Source organism: Vigna unguiculata, chromosome 2 (assembly GCF_037176805.1).
Source record: "Vigna unguiculata cultivar grain cowpea cultivar isolate G323 ecotype 2 chromosome 2, ASM3717680v1, whole genome shotgun sequence".
In the NCBI taxonomy this organism is placed as follows: Eukaryota; Viridiplantae; Streptophyta; class Magnoliopsida; order Fabales; family Fabaceae; genus Vigna; species Vigna unguiculata.
Genome location: NC_140793.1, coordinates 7081322 through 7105803, shown reverse-complemented (window position 1 = coordinate 7105803; position 24482 = coordinate 7081322). Strand labels below are relative to the sequence as shown.

The window sequence follows — 24482 nt, the reverse complement described above, 5'->3', positions numbered from 1 at the left end:
CCGAAGCTTGGTTGGAAGCCTTCGCTATCTGGCAAGTACAAGGCCAGACTTACTATTAAGTGTTGGAATAGTAAGTCAGTATATGGAGGAGTCGAGCTACAGTCATTGGAAGGTTTTGAAGCGAATACTAAGGTATATTCGGGGAACGATATCACTCGGACTATACTATACTAAGTCAGACAACTACCAACTAGTAGAGTACTCACATAGTGATTGGTGTGAAAATGTAGACGACTGGAAAAGCACATCTGGGTATGTATTTTTCATGGGTCATACAACGTTCACTTGGCTTTCAAAGAAACAACCCATAGTAACACTGTCAACGTGTGAAGCCGAGTATGTTGTAGCATCATGGTGTGTATGTCATGAGGTATGGCTTAGAAATCTTCTAAGCAAACTAGAGATGAAACAAGAAGAAGGTACTGTGATACAAGTGGACAACAAGTCGGTCATTGAGTTGGCAAAGAATCTGGTCAACCATGAAAGGAGCAAGCACATTGATGTGCGTTTTCATTTCATCCGAGAACAAGTAAAGGAAGGCAATGTGGAACTGGTGCACGTGGGAAGCTGAGATCAAGTTGTAGATTTGTTTACAAAACCACTACCCACTATGTTGTTCAATAAACTTAAATGTATTAGCCATTGTGGGTAACTAGCCGTTGTAAGAAACTAGTTGTTGGGTGATTAATGTACTAGTCATTGGATAGTTAATGCACTAATCGTTAGGTAGTTAATGTACTAGTTGTTTATAGTCGTTGGGAGTATAACATACGAAAATTGTAAGCTTATAAATTGTATTGTTGATGGCATGAATAAACACAACAAAAAGTGAATAAATTTTTTCATCCAAGAGCCTTTTTCTCCTAACAGGATAAAGGCATGGCGATGGAGTGAAGATTCACTTGCTTTATCAAAAATGCTTTTGCACTATGCATTGTAACAAAAAAAATGAGATTCCCCAAATCACTGAATAATATAAAGAGGATTTCAAGTGGGTGTGAAAAGTAATGTAGAGGGAATAAAAGGGTAAAAACATGGGTCTGAAGTATGAGTTAAAAGATTAGGCTGCTAGCCTCAATAGTGGTGCAGAAATAAAAAGGAGAAATTCTTCCTACACCCCTATATTTCCTTACTATACCCCCATAAACAAGTTAAAAAATTAATTTTTTCCTCTTCTTCCCCTCCTCCCCATAGCACCTCCATGTTTTCCTCCACCTCCATCCCATCTTCTTCTTCCACCTCTACCTCCACCTTCATTTCCTCTTCTTCCTCCACCTCCACTCTCAATAACATTTACAAGTGTTCATTAAAACAAATGGAAATATCACAATAATATGAAATGTAAGGAAGATGAGAATCAATTATGAAAGACATAGAATGTTAGTTTTGAATTTCATAATCCATGTGCATTACGAATTGTAAATGAAAATTATAAATTTGTATTATGAATTGTACAATATAGTATGTAAACTTACATTACGGATTATAAAATTCAGAATATAACTTTGCATTACAGATTGTACAATAATTCATAATGTAATTCTACATTCCGCATTGGACAATCTATAATATCTACGGATTTCACAATCGGAACTATAATTACAACAGGGTATGATTAGAATTTTAAAAGCTAGGGAAGTGCAATAAGAAAATATAGGGGTGCAGAAAGAATTCCCAAAAGTAGATAGTGTGAAAAAAATATATCCACTAGTTGGCCCATTAAAAGAAGAGGTCTGAAAATAAAATGCACGTGGTGTAAGTTGCAAAAAAATTAAATGGACTTGAAACAAGGTGTAAAATGATAGACTATTGCTTACTACACCTTAACAAATTTCTCTCACCACCCTATCTTTTGGAAATTATATACAATTAGTTATTTATGCTTTTCAGTATATCTCAATCTTATACATAATGTATAACATAAATAGTTACTTAACATTTTTTAATATAATTTAACATCATGAGTTGATTTCTAAATCTGGTTCTTTACACTTTGTAATGTATAATGTTTTTTAAAATGTCAAAGTTATACGGACTACAGTAACTTTTACTTTCTAACGATACTAAAATCTCAATGATGTATGAAATAATAAGAATTTTCTTAACCTCTGCTAATTACAAACAATTTTCATTGAAATCGGTTAAAAATGCATGGTTAATACTTAATATAATCTAATTTAATTGTTTTAAAAAAGAAACTTTTCTAACCTATTTTTCTTTCACATGTCATAGCGTCACACTCTTACCGTGTACCTTGATGCAAGTTCATCACATCCCAATTGATCATCACCTGACAACGGATGGAGCGGAAAAGAGGTTTTATTATTTTTATTATTCCATATACAGAAAAAATTCATCCATATCTCGATCTTTAGATCCAACGAATATTAAACTTTTGTCCTATTTCAAAAAATATCAGGTAAATGGTATATATTCGTACTAATACCCATACTCGTTTTCATATTATTTCAATATTAATTAATTAATTTTAGTAAAATAATAAAAAATTACGGTAAAAGAAACATAATATTATCAAATATTGAATATTAAGGGGAGAGTTGTATCTTCAATATCAACTATTTAAGAAGAAATTATAATTATATACATTCACTACAAGAAGATGTCTTATTAGTAACCAATTTTAGTGACTAAAAGTTATTAATCACAGTGACCAATATAGATACCAATTTATAAAATTAAAATTGATTGGTTATTAAAATAGTCACTAATATAAATAAAAAATTATAATTGGTCACTAAATTTGTCACTAATTAATTAGAGACCAATTTAGTAACTAAGTTATTGTGGTAGCCAAAACTTAGGTAGCTAATTTGTAGTGACCAGTTTTCTTTGGTTGCCAAAACTGTGGTAGCTAATCTTAAAAACCAATTTAGTGACCAATTACAATTTTTTACTCATAATAGTAACTATTTTAGTAACCAATAATTTTTTTACTTTGTAAATTTGTATCTAAATTAGTAATTATAATAACTAACAACTTTTGATCACTAAAATGGGTTACTAATGAAATATTTTCTTGTAGTGATTCCAAAATAGAATACCAAATAAAGTTGAATGATAACCAAAACATTTATTTCCCGTAAAAATGGAGACAAATTATTTGTTATCTCTAATAATCAGCCGGCTTTAGAAATTAAGTGATAGGATATAATTATATAGAACACATGTTTAATGTTTGACAACTCCTTTAATGATAAAATTATAATCTCTACATTCAATCTTTAAAAAGATAAAGTTGTAAATCCTCTTATATGATATAACTATCAAAGTCTCTTTTGTATCGAGAAAACTTGTTGAGTTGTAATATTAATACTTAAATCAACTTCTTATGTTTACAAATCAGCTCCTCGTCGTTTCTAGAAAACATAAATTAGCTTTTAAGTATTAGTGTTGGGCAAATTATAACACAATTAATGTCGACTTAACCAATTATAATACGACATAAGCAATTAACTTAAAAAAATAATTTAAAAAGAGTAAAATTGCTTTTAACTTCTTTTTATGATTAAATTTTTGTTTTAGTATTAGATTGGTCGACATTACGTTAATTTTTTAAAAACAAAAAATAAAACTTAAAATATTTTTAAAATTTTTATTGAATAACTATTTGTGTTTTACTTAGGGGACACAAAATTAAAATAAATATTAAAACTAAATAGCATTAATAATGTACACTATAATTTTCTTTAATATTTATATTTATTTAAATTGGTGTTAATTAACAAAATGTTATAAAAAATATTTATTATTAATTTATATATATATATATATATATATATATATATATATATATATATATATATATATATATATATATATATATATATATATATATATATATACTTAAGTCAGTGTTGATTAAGTCAACATTAGTCATATGAAAACTAAAATGAATATTATTAAAAATAAATAACTTTATTCATTTTCAGTATTTTATTTATTTAAGTTATCATATGCTTAGCCGACGTTAAATTATATATTTTAAATTTGTGTGTTTTCCATTAAACATGGATTGTAGATTATTTTTAATCTAAAGTTCTAGATTTAAAGATGATGAATCTTCTTGCTCATAATTTATTTCTCTCACTTTCTACATAAATCTCATCACACTCATTTTTTCTATTCATATTCATAAGTCTTCTCACACTCATATCTTTCATCCACACTCTCTTTCACTCACATTCATTTCTTTCATCACACACATCTTCATCATCTACATTTTTTTTTCTCACCTTCTTCATTCATATTCTTTTTCTCGTCTACTTCATTCATACTCATGTGTTCATCTACAATCATCTGTTTCATTTACACTCATCTCCTTAATTCATAATAATTATTTCTTTAATTTTTTTGTTATATTTTTTGAAAATGGAGGCATTATATAATTATTTTAAAGTTATCGTCATTAACGTTAACCAAATTGATGCAAAATTAAACTGATATTAAAATAATAAAAAAAACGTCTTAAGAACTACTTTAACTAAAAATTGATGGTGAATTATCGTGGACTAAGTTATTTAGAGCCGATCTTGAAGAATCGATACTAAAGAATTAGCATCATAATTTTAGTGTTGCATACACCTCGGACATAAAGTCATCATTAATAACTATTCAACGTCAACCTTTACTTATTAAAGTTAGTTTTTGTCTACGCTAAATACCCATCTTCTTGAATATTACTACTTTTTCTTTCTTAAATAATACTCGATTTAAACTTTTTTATAATATTCACTTCAAAGAAACAGAAAACTTGGCACAAGTTTGGCTTATGGATTCTCTTTGAACTTCATTCAGACTTTGCATATAGGTCCTTCTCTCTCTCTCTCTCCAAAGTACGAAAGTAAAGAAAAGAATGAGCATCCTCGTTTCTATACTTGCCCTCTTATCAAGGAAATGGCAAAGCACATATACCTCCCTACACAAAAGTATGTAAACAAAACTATAAAAGAATAGCAAGCTGCATATATATATAAAAAACTGAAGAGAATTTTAAAAAGTAACAAAATAAAGGAGGAGATGGGAAATATGAATAATAAAGAGAAGATATTATCAATTTTAGAATAAATATTTCATTGATTTAACGGAAAATATTGTAAAATTCTTATTCTTCTCATAAATCTAATATTAAGTATACAAACTTTCCATAATAAAGAATATATTATATATTTCTTGAGTTCGCTGTATTGTTAAGCTCACTATATCTAAAGTATTATTGCTTAAAAGATAGCTTGTAATAATTAAGGGAAAAAATGTTTATAAAACTCATGTTAATATTAATTTGTAAACAATACGACAGTTTTCTGTCCAATGAAATGGAAGAGGTTATAATAATCAAAACTTGTACATTCTAACAATCATATAAAGTTAGCCATTTCAAATTCCATGTCTAAGGAAAAGGGTTGATTGTGTAGTGTAATTCAGACACTCTTTCTTCTTGTTCCCTTATGCACGTCCTGGGTTTCTCAAACTATATTGAGAGGTATACTTTGAGTTTTCTTTCAGTTTTCATGTTGTTAATTAAATTATCTTTTGATGCTTCAATTTTTTTTTTTAATTACTTTGAAGCTATGAAAATGCATGTTTTTAGTTGAAAGCCCACTTTGGTAGTTTGGCTCACTTTTCTGCAAGACATTGTACAAGTAAGTTCTCTACAACATGCATTGGATCTCTTAGTGTTCTTCTCACTGAATTTTCATGGTTGTTTTCTTTTATTTTGATGACTTCAGTGGTAAAAGTACAAGTGTTTAGAATTTGAAGTTTGAAGGGTTTTGATTGCTTTAATATTATAGCCATTTGATGATGAAAAACATCTTCCTTTTCTCTAAATGTTAAGATCAATATTGTGAGTAAAAATTCTTTCACCACCATGCATTTTGCAAAGAATCACTAAAACTTTTAGTAGTTGGATGATTAAATGGCACATTTCATAAACCCTCACTCATAAAAGTCCAAAGACTTTGGAGCTTTATGTGTTATATGGGATTTAACATAATCATCATACATCATGTTGGAATTGTAATGAGATTGGGAATAACAAATAGACATAATTTTTTTTTAATTTTATTTTTCAATCCAATAATAGGTACTTCTGAAAATGATAATAGCATTGAAACTAAAGATGATGAAGAATGGATTTCATATTTTAGCTTTTATCTGGAAGTCTAGAAATATAATAACGTTGTTGATGATTATGTAATGATGTATTTTTTGTCTCCATTTTTTAGTATTAATTATTCTTCAAATCCATTATACTATCAAAGAATTATTGGTAGCCTACATTCTCTCCTTGAAACTAACATGTTATAACAAGTCGCATTTCCTCTAATGCGTTGAATAAAAGTTTATTTTATATAACCAAAATGTAAAATATATATAAAAATAATATTTAATGTATGAATTACTATTATAATTAAAAGTTATGATGTATAATATACTTTAAAAAAATATAAATTATAGTTTATATTTGTGATAAAAATAATATCGCAATACAAGGCTATATTTAATTATTAGTAATTTAAAAATATTATTAAAATTGACGATGAAAATGATAAATTGAAGTAGATATGATATCAATAACATCCAAAATTACTACAAAAATAATTTCCGAAAAACGTTCTTACATTTTGACAATATATTTTATTATTTTATTTATATGTGGAGGATAGTCCATTTGCATGATCAGTATAATGAACTTGAAGGGATACAATGAAAATGGTATGTTTATATATATAAAAACTTTTAAAGTATTTGAAATCAAGATTTAACACTATAAGAAAATGTTTCATTAGTATCCAAGTTTAGTGACCAAAAGTTATTAGTCACTGTAGTGACCAATTTAGATATCAATTTAAAAAATAAAAATTATTGGTTACTAAAATAGTCACTATTATAAATAAAAAATTATAATTAGTCACTAAATTGGTTAGTAATTAATTAGAGACCAATTTAGAAACTGAATCATTTTGGTAGCTAAAACTTAGGTAGCTACTTTTAGTGACCAATTTCCTTTGGTAGCCAAAACCATGGTAGCTAATTTTGAAGACCAATTTAGTAACCAATTATAATTTTTTATTCATAATAGTGACTATTTTAGTAACCAATAATTTTTTACTTTGTGAATTGGTATCAAAATCGGTTACTATAATAACTAACTACTTTTAGTCACTAAAATTAGTTACTAAATAAGCATTATCTTGTAGTGTAGGCAATATTTACAGTCATTTTTTACAACTTTACTCTTCTAAATCTTAGATTAATATCTAACAGGGAAAATGTTCGAATAAATTGTTATTAGTACTATCAAAATGTTAAATAATTTGTCAGCTACATAAAAAGAAAAACTAACCAAGTTGCCCCAAGGGATGTAAATGTATAAATGAAAAAAATAATGCAACACAAGCTAAACAAATAGATTGTCAGCATATTCATATAATGACCTTAAGTGGCAAAATTTCTTGGAAGAAGTCGACTTCCGAGAGGCATTTTAAGAGAAGATACCAGAAAGATTCATTCTCAATTATGAGTAAACTCATGATAGGAATACATCACTTTTGACTCAAGAGAGACCTTAAGACAATATAGGATTGTAAATTTCTTTCATTATATATCACATATCTTGTTTATTTATATGAATGTTGGACTTTTAATACACGTCAATCTTTAACAATATCTAATTATGAGTTAATTTCACATTGGACCCTTCTTCTTGATGGGAAACATTTATTAATACGAGTACCAGTAGTGACCTATATTTATATTGTTGGGGACACACTTTCTTGAAACCTCTTGTTATGAAGACTTTTGTTTCAAAGAATTCAAAATCCTAGGATCCTTCATCTACTCCATATTGTACTTTTCTGAATCAACCATCAAGACAAATTTGACTATGATACCACTTTCATGTTTTCTTCTTTGGAATTCATGTTACTTATCTTTTCAAAAAAACAGGTCCATAGAAACTTGTCAATGTTACTCGACTTTGTTATAATATTTGTTAGGCTTTCATTGAATTGAATCTTCTACATATCTACACTTCTTTCTTCTACTAATTCTCAAACAAAATGGTAGAGTACATCTATATGGTTTGTCTTTGAATGAAAGATAAGATTCCTTGCAATGTACAAGGCAATCTGCCTGTTGCAACATCACTTTTAAGTTTCTTGTGCCTAAGTTTCTCCATTCCAGATATCTTCTTTTCATGCTTCGATAGATGCCACATACTTAGCTTTTTGTAGACAAAGCTACAATATCTTGTAACTTGGATAACCAATTATAATTCTCTCTCATTGACATGTAAACACATAGTAGTGGATATCCTATTATTTAGATCACCTGCATAATCTGAATCAACATAGCCTCTGATAACTAATTATGATTCTCCAAAACATAATGCAAGATCCGAGTTTTCTTTTATGTATCTAAAGATGCTCTTAATATCACTTCAATGATCTTCACTAGGATTTGTCATAATTTACTAATTGCTACAATACATAAGGCTCCTCAATCCTAATGCATATAATACTCAAGACATTTTCATCCTCTCTACTTCATTACAAGGACTAGTACTCAAGGAGAATTTACACTTGATAGAAAGTGGGGGTAGAAATTTGCTCACAATTTTTCATGTTGAAGTGTTGTACGACTTTCAATAATTAATTCTTTTGAGAAAATCAAACCTCAATTTGTTTTTTGTTTCAATGAATTATATCCCTAAAATCTTGTTTATTGTTCTCAAGTCCTTCATACCAAACTCACTAGTAAATTGTATCTTAAATTCTTGAATTTGTTAGGATATACCATCAATATGTCATGCACATACAACAATAAAATGATAAAATCACTTTTGTCAAACCTACTGTAATTGGTACAATGGTCTCAACTAATATATTGCAACCAAAGTTAATGATGAAAGAATCAAATATATTGTGCCAACATATGGGCCCTTACTTTAGATCTTACAAAAATTTGGTCAACCTACAAAACAAATTTTCCTCTTCTTTAAAGTCTTCTTATTGGAGCATATATATTTTCTCTTCAAGTTATCAATGAAGAAAAGATAGTTTTTACACCTAATTGCTCAAGAGGTAAATCAAATGTAAAACACATGTCAGGAATAACTTTGGTTAAGGTCAACCTAACAATTGGAGTATAATGCCAATGCCTCCTTTATGAGTAATTTTACTACCAATCTAAAATTATATTATTCCACTATATTTCTTTCAACTCATTCGGTGGTATAACCAATGACTTTTCAACCTTTTGGAAGTTCAACTAGTTTCTATCTTATTCCTATGAAAACGTTTATTTTTTTTTATTGCATTATTATTATCCATATAGAAGTATATGAACCATTACAACCTCTTGAAAAGTTAAAGGTGACCTTTCTTCATTTAAAAGACGATCACATCATGGTTGTTATAACATATTGTGAGTGCCAATGTAGTTTAAATTTTTCTTATGGAAATTGTTGAAGTCCTACATTACTAAGCTTATTTGATTATTATTCTTTATGCTCTTGTCATGACTTAGAAGAGTCATCTAAAGGTTTCTTTGTTATCTATACTATAGAAGTGTCCTTTGTAAACTTTCATTCTTTTTTCTCCTTTTGTAGTTCATTTTCTACATAGACTACTAACAACAACCCATTAGGTAGTGGGATTTTACAAACAATAACCCTTTACATTGTCAACATAAGCCAAGAATATAATTTTCAATCTAAGTTTGTTCTATCTCGAGACGTGTACATCACACACACTTGTTCAAATCAATTGAATTTACATTGTAGTTCATTTTCCTTTCCAAATCCTCAATGAGGTCTTCAAATCAATTGTGGTTGATGACTTTTTACTTATCATATAACAAATGGTTTTAACTACTTCTCATAAAGACTTAAGCACTTCCATTGTTCTCAGCATAACACTTATTCTATCTAGAAAAGCTATTGTGAAACAAAAATTATCTTGTAATACCTTTGTATTTGCAGAATGCTAAAAAATTTCTATTTACATATTGTCCTCCATTATCCTGTCTTAAGAAAAATTTCAAGGTATGATCATTTCCTACAAACACAAATGATCCTCCTAAGATAGGTTAATAAATGTAAAACCAATCCTAGTGTAGAGTCATGTATCAAGGTGAACTTGAATCCACTATCCATCAGTCATGAAATGATTTTCCACCACTAGAGTGAATTACTAATTTGTTAACCAAAATATCTTTGTCTTTTTAGATACTTGCGACATAACCTTGTATGGTTGGTGCATCAAAGTTTCCACCCTTATTATTCTTATTCCAACAATATTTCTTCATAAGCCCTCTCACAATGATAGGATTTGAGATTTTTCCTTTTTAAAGACTTTGATCTACTACGATTTTGATTCCCACTAGAGTTATGTATTGTTGATCTACCTTTTATCATCATTAAATCCTCCCGTTGATCAAAAATCACTAAATCCTCTGTTTGCTTTGAATTTTTCACCATTTTTTCCTTACTTTGTCAACTAGATTATTCTTCAAGAATTGCTTTGGAACATTCTCAAAGTGTAAGTGTCCATCAATATTGTTATTTGTTGATCATGAGTCGATAAGAAGAATAGAAGCTTTAAAGTAGAAGCTTCAAACTTTCGTTTTCAACTATGTGGGTATTTGTTATCGAAAGTTAGGAAAACAAGGTGTTCAAATTGTTGATGTGGTTTATCACCAATGTGAACTTATTCATTCAAAAAGTATAGAGTTTTATCTTCAACAATTTGATAAGAATATCTCAAATCTCCTTTCTAGTATTCAATTATGCAATACTATATAAAAGAAAACTACATTGTCATATCTAAGCGAGTATTTACAACAACATTGTCATTAATTTCTTTCCACTCCTAACCCATGATGTTCAAGAGTCTTTCTTGAATTTGCATCTACACAATTATCTCTCTCAAAATTGGCTTCATCTTCAACTTTCAAAATGAGAATTTATTCCCGTTGAACTTCTTTATCTCATATTTTGTTGTTATGGCTTTAAAACTTATTTGTATATTGTCTAATGGAACAATAACGGTAGACTATGAACTAGTACATTGATTAAGTTCCTAGAAAAATGGGTAGGCCATTGATGGACATTCAAATACCAAGTTTTTCCTTTGTCAAAACTTTCCTCCACATGTATTTTCACTCTACAACACTATATGTTAGTAACTTTTTTTTATGTGAAAGGTCATATTATATAGTAAGCATCACATGATACTATGGAATTCCAAATTGGTGATGTATGTTCATATCACACTCAAAATCTCATGAACCACGATTCTAACTAAAATTAGAGCATGAATCATGCACAGAACTAAATTTGCATCTCACTCTAAAACAGGTGGGGTCACATGACTTGGTTCGAAAAAACCCTATGCTTTGTTTTATTGTGGGAATTGAGCTGAAAGAGATGCATACCAATTCTTGCTCATCCTTACTCTGATTGTCATGAATGATTTCTTTAGCACTGTAGCGTCGCCCATGTGAAAAAAAAAAGGTAGTGGCAATGCCCATGAAAAAACAAAGAGGGAACAACAACACCCATGTGAAAATAAAGAGCCTACGATACAACATGAGAGAAGACAACCCTAATGTTGTCTCTTTCTTTTTTATTCTCCTTGGGCCAAACATTTATCAACCCAAACTTTTTTTTTTCATTTAACAAAGGAATTGAACCATATAACCCTACTCAATCTAAGTATTATAACATTAACCTAATTTTGTAGTGATACAACCACTCCTTTTTTTAATATCGTTGTTATTATCATTTATATATTTACATGCTTATATTTCTTGTATTTTTTAAATGTTTATAAATCTTACAATTCACAGTACAAAAATACGATTAAAATTAACTCTTCCATACATAACTATATCGTAATTCAACTACCATATTGAGTCAATAGAAACATAACACAATCAACAATGAAGATTTGATGTCACTTGTAGATTCTTTAAGATCAGATGACAAAAAATTTTATATTATGAACAAATATATATAAGAAACCAAGATATCATAGTCTTTTTAACTCTCAATTGTAATATTAACTATGCTTTTGTAACCATTCTAGCAAATCTTCTACCTCTCTATCTAATAGTTGCACATTGTAAATTACATACCCCTAAACTAAGGATTCTGCACATGATGCTTGATATTATGTGCTTAAGTCAAGTCAAAGGTTGTCTACTTATAACCATAGTCTTCGTGAATAAATAAATCAATCCTAACATTTTTTTCCTCATTTTTTTTTCAACCAAGTAGCTTATGTATATATTTTTCAAAACTATAATATTATGAAGGAAATATAATCTATATGTATGTACTTTTCCTACAAGGTAATCTCTCATTGAACAACAAAATGCTAATCATGATTCATAAAAATTAAGGAATTGTGCATTAAGTTTTTATTGACATCTAAATTTCAGGTAAGCTAATCATTTGAACACTATGTGCAAGACAATTCGAATGCATGGATTCCCAGCTAAAGTTTCAGCTGAAGAGGTGAGGAAATTTTTGGAACAAAATACAGGCCCTCAAAGTGTTCATGCTGTAGAGGTTGAGCAGCTCAAAGATGAAGATCCTACCACACATGTTAAGGTTAAATTTACAAACACAAAAAGTGTTGAAACAATCTTGGTCTTAGTTACTCAACACCTATCATACGGTGACCATGTTTTAAATGCTACAGAAATAGAACTTGACCTTTTGCCAAAGCAGAGAAACTTTTCTCACAGCATGGATGACATAGCAGTGCACTTTGGATGTCAAACATCCAAGAACAAACTTAGTGTACTCTGGGAACATCCAAGCGCTTCAGTCAAATTCGGGTCCAGACTGAGAAAGATGTATATATTTTTCCATTATTTGTTAGTGGATTATAAGCTGCAGATTTCTTCTGAGAGTATGTCACGTATTGAGCTGCATCACTCACATGATTTAACCAAGAAGCTTCTCCTTTTCCAGGTTAGTTTTCTACATACTTGTTGGATGTCCATATCAACTAGAGATAAGACCAACTCACAATATATAAGTGAATGTAAATCTAACTTTACAAGTCAATTTTATAAGATTGAGTCAGGCTTAAAATTCACTTCTTAACAATTCAATCCCTTGAAATGATTCAAGAAACAGGGACAAATACACATCCACAAGTCAAAACTTCATATATTCTTTCAAGTATCATATCAACTAAGGTTGGGTAATATATCCATATATCACCCTTTTGGGAAGTCACACATTGATTAACTCAATCAACTTATATATGTTAGGATAAACTTAAATTAGGAGTTATTGAGCAGACTTTATGAGTGGTTACATTTGTGATGTTTTAGGAGAGGAAAGGTCAAAAGTTTTATGTGTTATGTTTTGGATGTTAATGGTGATTAGTGTTATGTTTTTATAATAATTGGAGACATTATGGCTTGCAGATGAAAAGCCAAATGTAAGTCCTATAAATTGTAGTGTCTTGCTCATATGAAATACACAAGTGAAATAAATCATATTTTCAGAGATAGAGTGCCTTTGCTAACAAAGTGGTATCAAGAGCCAGTTAGCCTGAGTGTCTGAGAGTGAAAAAGTGTGAATGATGGCCAACAATATGTCCTTACCCCAGCTGACACAAAAATCCGACTATGATAAGTGGAGCATGCAAATGAAGGCTTACCTCGGATCCCAAGACGTGTGGGATGTAGTTCAAGGTGGCTTTGAAGAGCCATAGGATTTTGATGAACAGACAGTTGCCCAGATTGTTGCGTTGAAAAAAGCACGAGGCAAAGATAGGAAAGCTATGTATGCATTGTACCGAGCTGTGGACGATGCAGGCTTTGAGAAGTTAGCAAATGCTACGACTTCAAAAGAGGCGTGGGAGATCTTGGAGAAAACATATAAAGGAGATGATTGTGTGAAACAGGTTCCTCTTCAAGCTCTCAGAGGAGAGTTTGAGAGGTTGCTGATGAAGGAGAACGAAGGGGTAACCGAGTTCATATCTCGGGTGGAGACTGTGGCAAACCAACTTGGCAAGAATGGGGAGCCATTGCCTGAAAATCGAGTTGTGGAGAAAATTTTGAGGTCATTGACAATTGACTTCGACAACATTATGTGTGCTATAGAGGAATCCAAAGACCTCTCAAAGCTCACGGTGGAGGAGCTTGCTGGGTCCCTAGAAGCGTATGAACAAAGAAGAAGAAAGACGAAGGAAGACTACTTTGGCCAAGCACTCCAAGCAAAGACAAATTTCCAGGAGAAAAAGGCGTTTTATACTCAGAACACTCAAAGTAGAGGAAGAGGCCGGGGAGGTAGAGGAAATGGTCGCAGTGGCCGAGGTCGAGGCGGACAGGAAGTAGAGAGAGAACATACCAGCAACCAAAATTGGCGCGGGAGAGGACGCGGTTCGTGGAGAGGAGGTCGGGTGAGCAACTCAAACGTTGAGTGCTACAAATGTGGCAAGTACGGTCACTATGCAAAGGATTGTAACTCGAATAGGTGTTACAATTGTGGTAAAGTTGGGCACTTTGCAAAAGAGTGTCGATCTGAAAGTAAGAAGGAAGTGACAACCAATTTTCTCACAGAAGATGTTGAAGAGAATGGAGGGTTGTTGATGATGTCAATAGCCGAGGATATGCAATTGAACAACTTGACAAGACAACAAAGCAGTTCAACCAACTTGATGTGGTACCTTGACACAAGAGCAAGCAATCACATGTGCGAAGATGAGCACTTCTTCAAAGACTTAGCTAAAGTAGAAGTTGGAGATGTGTCTTTTGGAGATGATTCAAAGGTTGCGGTAAAAGGTTGAGGAACGATATGGTACATGCAGAAGGATGGTTGAGTTGGGGAAATTCAAGATGTGTACTATGTACCTTATCCCAAAAGTAACATTTTGAGCATGGGACAGCTGATGGAAAAGGGTTACTCGGTTTCAATGAAAGATCGAGTACTAGACTTGAAGGACAAATTTGGACGTTTGATTGCTTGCGTAGAGATGAAGAAAAACCGGATGTATAAGTTGAAATTAAAGATCATACAAGAGAAGTGTTTGAAACTTGATGTCCAGGATGAGACAATGATGTGGCACTTCCGGTTTGGTCACTTACATTTTGATGGGTTGATGGAACTAGTGAAAAAAGGTATGGTGCATGGACTGCCAAGCATGGAGTTCAAAAGTAAATTGTGTGAAGAATGTATACTCGGCAAACAGTCGAGGACTTCGTTTCCGAGAAATGCCAAGTACCAAGCAAAGGAACAACTGGGCCTAATTCATACTAACGTGTGTGGACCAATTACTCCTGAATCCTTCAATGGTAAGAGATACTTTATTTCTTTTGTAGATGATTTTTCACGAAAGACATGGGTATACTTCTTGAAGGAAAAGTCTGAGGTGTTCAAGGTGTTCAAGAAGTTTAGAGTGATGGTGGAGAAGGAGATAGACAAACACATTAAGGTTGTTCGGTCTGATAGGGGAGGTGAGTTCACATCAACAAAGTTCATGAAGTACTGTGAGGAGCACGGCATAAGAAGATTTTTGACAGCCTCATACTCACCACAACAGAATGGTGTAGCTGAGAGGAAAAACCGAACTATTCTTGATATGGTTCGGTCCATGATGAAGAGTAAGAATATGCCAAAGGAGTTTTGGGCAGAAGCCGTACAGTGTGCCATTTATATACAAAATAGGTGTCCACATGCAAGGTTGAATGAAAAGACACCACAAGAAGTATGGAGTGGACAAAAGCCGAGTGTGTCTCATCTCAAGGTGTTTGGCAGTGTAGCATATGCCCATGTACCAAGTCAGCAAAGAACGAAACTCGAGGATAGGTGCAAGAAGTGTGTGTTTATTGGGTATGATGAGATGACAAAAGCCTACAAATTGTTAGACCCAATAAACCAAAAAGTGATAGTAAGTCGTGATGTTCGAGTAGATGAAACCAATGAGTGGAGTTGGAACAACTCAATTGAAGAGATGAGTGGAGATACTAGCTCGTCAATTTCTATACCACCGGCTACAGAAAATTTTGAAACCACTGATGATGAAGATGAACCCCGACGACCCAGAATACGAACAATACAAGAATTGTATGAGTCTACTGAACAGGTACATGTTATTTGTCTTTTGGCAGGTTTTGAGAACATAACCTTTGAGGAGGCAGTGCAAGATAAGAATTGGAGACTTGCAATGGATGAGGAGATCGATGCAATTGAGCGCAATAACACATGAGAGTTGTCCAATCCCCCAACAGGAGCTCGACCCATTAGTGTGAAATGGGTATACAAGAAGAAGATGAATGCTCAAGGTGAAATAGAGCGTTACAAAGCCCGACTTGTTGCTAAGGGCTATAAACAAAAGGAGGGAATTGACTATGTTGAGGTGTTTGCGCCAGTCACTAGAATGGAGACGGTTCGACTGCTAATTTCAATGGCAGCTCAGCATAAATGGTCGATCTATCAAATGGACGTGAAGTCAGCGTTTCTGAATGGAATCCTGGAGGAAGAAGTTTATGTTGAACAACCACTGGGATACATGAGAAGAGGAGAAGAGAAGAAAGTACTAAGATTGAAGAAAGCTCTTTATGGGTTGAAGCAAGCTCCTCGGGCATGGAATTACCGTATTGACAAGTACTTCAAGAAGAAAGGATATAAGCAATGTCCATATGAACATGCTCTGTACATAAATAAAAGTAAAGGTGATGTAATGTTTGTTTCTCTTTATGTAGATGACCTTATATTCATGGGGAACAATGCTGAGATGATTCAAGAATTCAAGGACATAATGACAAAGGAGTTTGAGATGATAGACATGGGATTGATGGAGTACTTCCTTGGCTTGGAAGTCAAACAGGGTGAGAAAGGCATTTTTGTGTCCCAAGAAAGATATGCCGAGGAGATCTTGAACAAGTTCAAGATGACAAACTGCAACCCGGTTTCGACCCCAATGGAACTGGGTACAAAACTCTCAAAGTTTGATGGAGGAGACCGAGTTGATGCCAGTAAGTACCGAAGCTTGGTTGGAAGCCTTCGCTATCTGACGAGTACAAGGCCAGACTTACTACTAAGTGTTGGAATAGTAAGTCGGTATATGGAGGAGCCGAGCTACAGTCATTGGAAGGTTTTGAAGCGAATATTAAGGTATATTCGAGGAACGATATCACTCGGACTATACTATACTAAGTCGGACAACTACGAACTAGTAGGGTACTCAGATAGTGATTGGTGCGAAGATGTAGACGACCGGAAAAGCATATCCGGGTATGTATTTTTCATGGGCCACACAACGTTCACTTGGCTTTCAAAGAAGCAACCCATAGTAACATTGTCAACGTGTGAAGCCGAGTATGTTGCAGCATCATGGTGTGTATGTCATGCGGTATGGCTTAGAAATCTTCTAAGCAAATTAAAGATGAAACAAGAAGAAGGTACTGTGATACGAGTGGATAACAAGTCGGCCATTGAGTTGGCAAAGAATCTGGTCAACCATGAAAGGAGAAAGCACATTGATGTGCGTTTTCACTTCATCCGAGAACAAGTAAAGGAAGGCAACGTGAAACTGGTGCACGTGGGAAGTCGAGATCAAGTTGCAGATTTGTTTACAAAGCCACTACCCACTGTGTTGTTCAATAACTATAAAAATCTAATCGGAATGAAGGATGGAAGAAGTATTTAAGTTTACGGGGGAGTTTTGTTAGGATAAACTTAAATTAGGAGTTATTGAGCAGACTTTATGAGTGGTTACATTTGTGATGTTTTAGGAGAGGAAAGGTCAAAAGTTTTATGTGTTATGTTTTGGATGTTAATGGTGATTAGTGTTATGTTTTTATAATAATTGGAGACATTATGGCTTGCAGATGAAAAGCCAAATGTAAGTCCTATAAATTGTAGTGTCTTGCTCATATGAAATACACAAGTGAAATAAATCATATTTTCAGAGATAGAGTGTCTTTGCTAACAATATATACAATTTTGCTAAATATCAATTCGTTCTATAAGATGAAATTTGACCACATAGTAAAGCTTATATCTTGATAATTGTTTGTTCTTGCATGCATATGTGAAGGGGTATTGTATAACTTTTCAGTTATTGTCAATTGATTTTGAGATGAAATTTGACATCACTGGTTTCAAATTTGACTAATTAACCTCACTTTAGATATATTATATTTGAACAAGTGCAACTTCTGCATAAAACAGTGCTACAGAAGCAACATAAAAGTGTAGAAAATGCTTTCTGCTATAGTTCTTTTCCACAGCATCGTGTAAAAACTTAAGAACTTAACTATTTTACTTTAACATGAACCTGTTCTGGTAGCTGAAGCTTGACTATCGTAGTATATGATAAAACTGAATATTTTGGTCGACTTGATAACTACAAAGAAGAAATCTTATTCTTCCACTTTCTCTTCCAATTGTTAGTTACGCAACGCTCCTCTGATCTATGAGAAAGATGTATCCAAAAGCAAATATTTTAAGGAGGCTAGTGACAACCATTGGTTTCGAGGAGTAGATTTCACCCCATCATGCAGCATCGGACAATCTTCTACTTTATGTTTTGAGCTTCCAAAAAGTGTTGAAGTCCCAAAGTTCAATCAGCACTATCGTAATTATAATGAAGTTGACGACAGTGTCTTTACTCTTGAGAGAAAACACCTTGGTTTCTCTTCTAACTTGAATTTTGTCCCCATTGTGATCCCTCCAGAAGGCTTCAACTTGCCATACAAAATTTTGTTCAAAATCAACTCACTAATTCAGCATGGATGTCTTCCTGTTCTGGCAATTGACATCGATTTTTTTCAACTGGTTGACCCTGGAAAAGTAAAGCTTGAATATATAGAAAGTGCCCTGCACAGATTAGATCAAATAAAAGTATGCTGCTATGAACCTGCACGATGGTTGGAGAAACAGTATAAGAAATACTCAGAAAATAGTCTACTTCCAATAATTAGTGCTATATCTTTGGATGATGGGTTGGTCTATGTGCACAGAGTGCAAGTAACTCCATCCAAAATATATTTCTGTGGACCTGAAGTGAACCTTTCTAACCGGGTTTTGCGCAACTATCCTGAAGACACTGATAACTTTCTTCGTGTTTCCTTCCTTGATGAAGACATGGATAAACTTCACTCATCAGATTTGGTGCCACGTTCATCTTCTGCGGACATGGACAGAGAAACAAAGCTTCATGAGAGGGTGCTGGCAACACTTAAAAATGGCATAGAAATTGGTGATAAGAAATTTGAGTTTCTTGCATTCTCACCAAGTCAATTGCGGGATAACTCTGTGTGGATGGTTGCATCAAGAGCTGGACTTACTGCATCTGATATAAGAAAATGGATGGGAGAGTTTCATGAAATCAGAAATGTTGCCAAATATGCAGCGAGGCTGGGCCAATCATTCAGCTCTTCTAGGGAAACAGTGAGCGTTGGCAGACATGAAACTGAAATTATTCCTGATGTAGAATTTAGAAGGGGTGAAACCAAATACTGTTTCTCTGATGGAATTGGGAAGATATCTTATGAACTGGCTCAAGAAGTGGCTGAGAAATGTGGTTGTAGGGATAATACTCCATCTGCATTTCAAATCAGATATGGAGGGTACAAAGGTGTTGTTGCTGTTGATCCTACCTCATCAACTAAACTGTCCTTAAGAAAGAGCATGTGCAAGTACAAGTCAGAAAACACAAAATTGGATGTTTTGGCATGGAGCAAATACAAACCTTGTTACCTTAATCGTCAAATAATCGCTCTCTTGTCCACCCTGGGGGTTCAGGACAGAGTCTTCAGAAAGAAACAAAGAGAGGTCCTTAATCAACTCAAAGTGTTATCAAGAAGGCCCTTGATGGTATTAGACTATATGTCCACAGGAGAGATTGCAAAGGTTTTAAAGGAAATGCTCATTTGTGGCTTTCATCCAAGTAAGGAACCATTTCTTTCCATGATGTTGCAAACATTATATGCATCAAAACTTCAGGAATTGCAGCTCAAAACTAGGATACTTGTTAAGAAGGGTAGAGCATTGTTAGGATGCTTGGATGAAACTAGGACTCTAAAATATGGAGAGGTATTTGTGCAGATAGCTCACCAAAGAAATAAACAGAATCTTGCTATGTCCTCTCTTTCTTCTAATAGAAATGCATCCAACAAAAGCAAACATATTGTTAAGGGAAAGGTAGTTGTAGCCAAAAATCCCTGTCTACACCCTGGAGATGTGCGAGTTTTAAGAGCAGTGGATGTGCCTTCTCTGCATCATATGGTGGACTGTGTTGTTTTTCCACAGAAGGGGAGAAGGTATGATTTCCATTTTACTATTTCAGCCACTACCATGGCAAATTGATGGAAGAGATTACATTTTCAATGTGTATGGTGTTTTCTGACTTCATTTATATTTTTCTTGTAGACCACATCCCAATGAATGTTCTGGAAGTGACTTGGATGGAGATATCTACTTTGTCAGTTGGGACCCTGATCTTATTCCTCCTCGTCAGGAAAATCCCATGGATCATGCACCATCTCCAGTTGTGAATGTGGATCATGATGTTACATTACAGGTATGATCTAACAGCAGAGCTTTTTACCTCGTATGAGAAAAAACAAAAGATCGTCTATCAGATAACTCCATCCATCCACTAGTTAGGTTAATCCATGATGTATTTTAATTAGCAGTTGGGAATCATTCTAACAAACTATGAATAAGGGATAGAGAAAATATATGTAGAAATAGAGAAACCTTAATTAAAATGCCTTTATTGTCAGTGTTCTTACAAAATTTTACATATCTGCAAAGGTGACTGACTTTGGATCAATGAATCATGCTCAGCACAATGCAATGATAAATAGGATTAAATTTTGTTTGTATAGAAACTAAACTGTGGGATAAGTGTCTGCAAATCTCTCCTTATAAATCGGTTTTGTAGGGTTGAATTAGGTTTAAAGTTCACTTTTCATCGTAAACACAATCTGGGAGCTTTTTCTTATGATTTAATTTGTTGGCAATGACATATCACTATCTGGCTACAGGAAGTTCAGGAGTATTTTGCTCACTACATAGTTAAAGACAGGTTGGGCATTGTTGCAAGTGCACACATGGTGTTTGCTGATAAGGATCCTCAAAAGGCAATGAGTCCTGCATGTATTGAGCTTGCAAAGCTACACTCAGTTGCTGTTGATTTTGCAAAATCTGGTGTGCCAGCAGAAATTCCACAACATCTACGGGTGGAAGAGTATCCTGATTTCATGGAAAAGCCAGAGAGACCAAGTTACCAATCAAATAGCATAATAGGAAAGCTGTATCGTGAGGTGAAGAATGTTGCACAACACAAGAGTCTGACCAAACCCTTCAGAAGAAGAGTGGCAAGGCAATCATACGACCGTGACATGGAGATTGATGGCTTTGAGAAGTACACAGCAAGTGCCAGTGAATACAAGAACATGTATGACTTCAAGTTGGGGAACCTGATGGATTACTATGGCATAGAAACAGAAGCAGAAATCATCAGTGGCAATATCTTGAAAATGTCAAAATCCTTCAGTGAAAGAAAGGACTTGGAAGGAATTAATCATGCTGTGATGTCTCTAAGAAAGGAGGCTAGAAACTGGTTCAATGTGATGATAAAAAACAAGTCAAATTCTCAAGTTGTTGATGATGTTTATGCAGTAGCATCAGCTTGGTACCATGTTACATATCATCCTAGGTACTGGGGATCCTACAATCAAGGACTAAACAGGGATCATTTCCTCAGCTTCCCATGGTGTGTGCATGACACTCTCATCCAGATAAAGAAGGACAAAATCAAACAGAGAACTTTCACAATGAATCACTTGAAAATTCTGAAACTGATTCCACTGTTACTGTGTTTCTTCCTATTGTGGATAATAGTGCCATATCTAAGGAATTGAATGTGTAGCTCAAAGATATTCATTTACTTAATGTATATTCCTTCTTGTCTTGAACAGAATTTTTCATAAAAGCTTAAAAAATGAATTTTTTTTGTAAGTTAAAATTAGTTTATGTTTAAAGATAAATTAATTTATCTAAATTTTTTTAATTTATAAATAAATCAATTTTAAATTACAGATAAATTTATTTCATTTTTATGTTATAATTTTTATCTCAACTAATTATGAATGAGTTTTTTAATATAGATTTTCATACGTAATGATAGACTTATATACATAATTAATGTATGAGTTTTATTTAAAAGTAAATTATAAATGAATAAAGAATAAGTTTATAAGAAGAAAATAAATGGTTATTCTTCTTCATTTCATTCATAATTTTATTTCTTTAAAACTCTTTTCTCTAAATTTTCTATAAGTTTAGAGAAGTGTTTGACAAAGTGTTGTCTTAGTAAGATAGACTAATCAAAAGTGTATTTCGGATAGTTGTTGATTTTATTCTTTTCTTCTATATTTGGTAAATGAGAGATGTTATTGGTATAAAGATTGGTAATTGTTAAGTTATTACTTGGAGTTTTATTGGATTTGTAGAAGTGTTAAGAGAAGTTTTAGCTAATGATGCTACTCTATGATGCACAGATACGATACTTGTATCAGATACGACACGTATTTGATATGTCGATACGTTTATTTTTAAAATAATAGGATACGATACGTGATAGATATGTGATATATGAATAATGAAAAATATATAATAATTCTTACAAACATAATAAATATATGATTGTTAATGTGAGAATCCAAATTTTCTAATTAGAGACCAATTATTTTGGTAGTCAAAACCTTATAGCTAATGTTAGTGACCAATTTAAAAATCAATTCATCATTGAAATTATTTTAATTATCAATTTAGAGACCGATTATAATTTTTTGGAACTATTTTAGTTGTCAATTTGGTCACTATATAGTAACTAATTATTTTTTGTCACTAAAATTAGTCACTATTCAAAGATTTTATTATAGTGTACTACTACTTTATAAATTAGATACTTCATTGATAACTATCGTTAGAGTATCCTAAAGTATCGGACACAATACGTGTCGGATACAGATACGTGACCCAAATTGAAGTATCGGTACATTATAGATGCTACTCAAATAAGAGAAGATATTGCTTACATTTGTTCTATGTGGTGATTGTCTAGGTATAAGAAGTATGTGATGGTTGGACCGACAAATGTGTGTATGTGTGGGTTGATTATGTTTGGATTTTTCATTATTTGATTTCTAATTAATTTTATAAGATCAAGTTATTCCTTATATATAATGTTTTGAATGTTGCTGGAATAATTTATTTCTTTAGATGAATGTCCATTTCGCACCGGTTAATATGTTGTTTAGTTTGAGCATAAGTATCATACCAAATGTGTATTGTGGTTAAATATAAAAACAAAGTTACTGCAACCTATATTATGTACCGGTTGTTAATTGTTTTAGATGTTTATATATGGTTAAAATACCTTTTTATCTAATTTTCGTCAAGTTTTGATAAGATCTAATTTTGGTTTTGTGTTTAAATAGGTCCCATTTTTTGTCAATTTTGTTCAATTGAGTCATTTTTTGCTAACATCGTTTAAATCATTAATGGCCATAAACAGTGACTGCTACGTGTCACTTCATGAATTTTTTGAATTTTTTGAATTTTTTTGAATTTTTTTAATTATTTTTAAATGTCCACAAGTCAATCCAACAGCGTGCTATATATCAAAGTCAATGTTCTCTATTCAATTTCGTTCCTATATTTGTTATTTTTGTTCAATTTAGTCTCAATTTTTGTTAACATGAACCAATTTGATCCCTCTCCAAATTAATATCAAATTTAATTTTTATATTAAAATTCACATTTTTTATTAAATATTTTTATATAATATATTAAAATTCACATCATTATAACTTTGATATAAAAATTAAATTTGGTCACATTTTCGATAGAGACAAAATTAGTCAATTTTAAACAAAATTGGGACTAAATTGAACAAAAATAACAAATATAGGAATATAAAACATTGATTTTGACACGTGACACGCTATTAGGTTGACACATGGACATTTAAAAAAATTAAAAATTTAAAAAAATTCAAAAAAATTCAAAAAAATCACGAAGTGACACGTGGCAGTCACTTTTCATGGCTATTAATTATTTAAATAGTGTTAATAAAAAAGGATCCAATTAAACAAAATTGACGAAAATCGGATTAGTCAATTTTAAACAAAATTGGGACTAAATTGAACAAAAATAACAAATATAGGAATATAAAACATTGATTTTGACACGCGACACGCTATTAGGTTGACACATGAACATTTAAAAAAATTAAAAATTTAAAAAAATTCAAAAAAATTCAAAAAAATCACGAAGTGACACGTGGCAGTCACTTTTCATGGCTATTAATTATTTAAATAGTGTTAATAAAAAAGGATCCAATTAAACAAAATTGACGAAAATCAGAACCTATTTGAATATAAAATCAAAATTAGGAGTTATTTGACAAAAATTGACA

At 32.2% G+C, this 24482-nt stretch overlaps 1 protein-coding gene across 2 annotated transcripts; it reads left to right on the top strand.

Moving 5' to 3' along the window:
* Positions 1-5353: 5353 nt before the first annotated feature.
* Positions 5354-21973, top strand: LOC114173255 (putative RNA-dependent RNA polymerase 1). 2 transcript variants are annotated; one of them, XM_028057528.2, is made up of 6 exons: positions 5354-5500; positions 5587-5660; positions 12466-13003; positions 18443-20313; positions 20423-20573; positions 21043-21973. In XM_028057528.2, exons 3-6 carry the CDS (start codon positions 12488-12490, stop codon positions 21919-21921), a joined length of 3417 nt encoding a protein of 1138 aa, XP_027913329.1. In that variant the 5' UTR covers positions 5354-5500; positions 5587-5660; positions 12466-12487; the 3' UTR covers positions 21922-21973. The 2 variants fall into 2 exon arrangements, with proteins under 2 accessions (XP_027913329.1, XP_085525669.1); XM_085669543.1 differs by lacking the exon at positions 5354-5500 and having other exon boundaries at positions 5520-5660.
* Positions 21974-24482: the final 2509 nt, after the last annotated feature.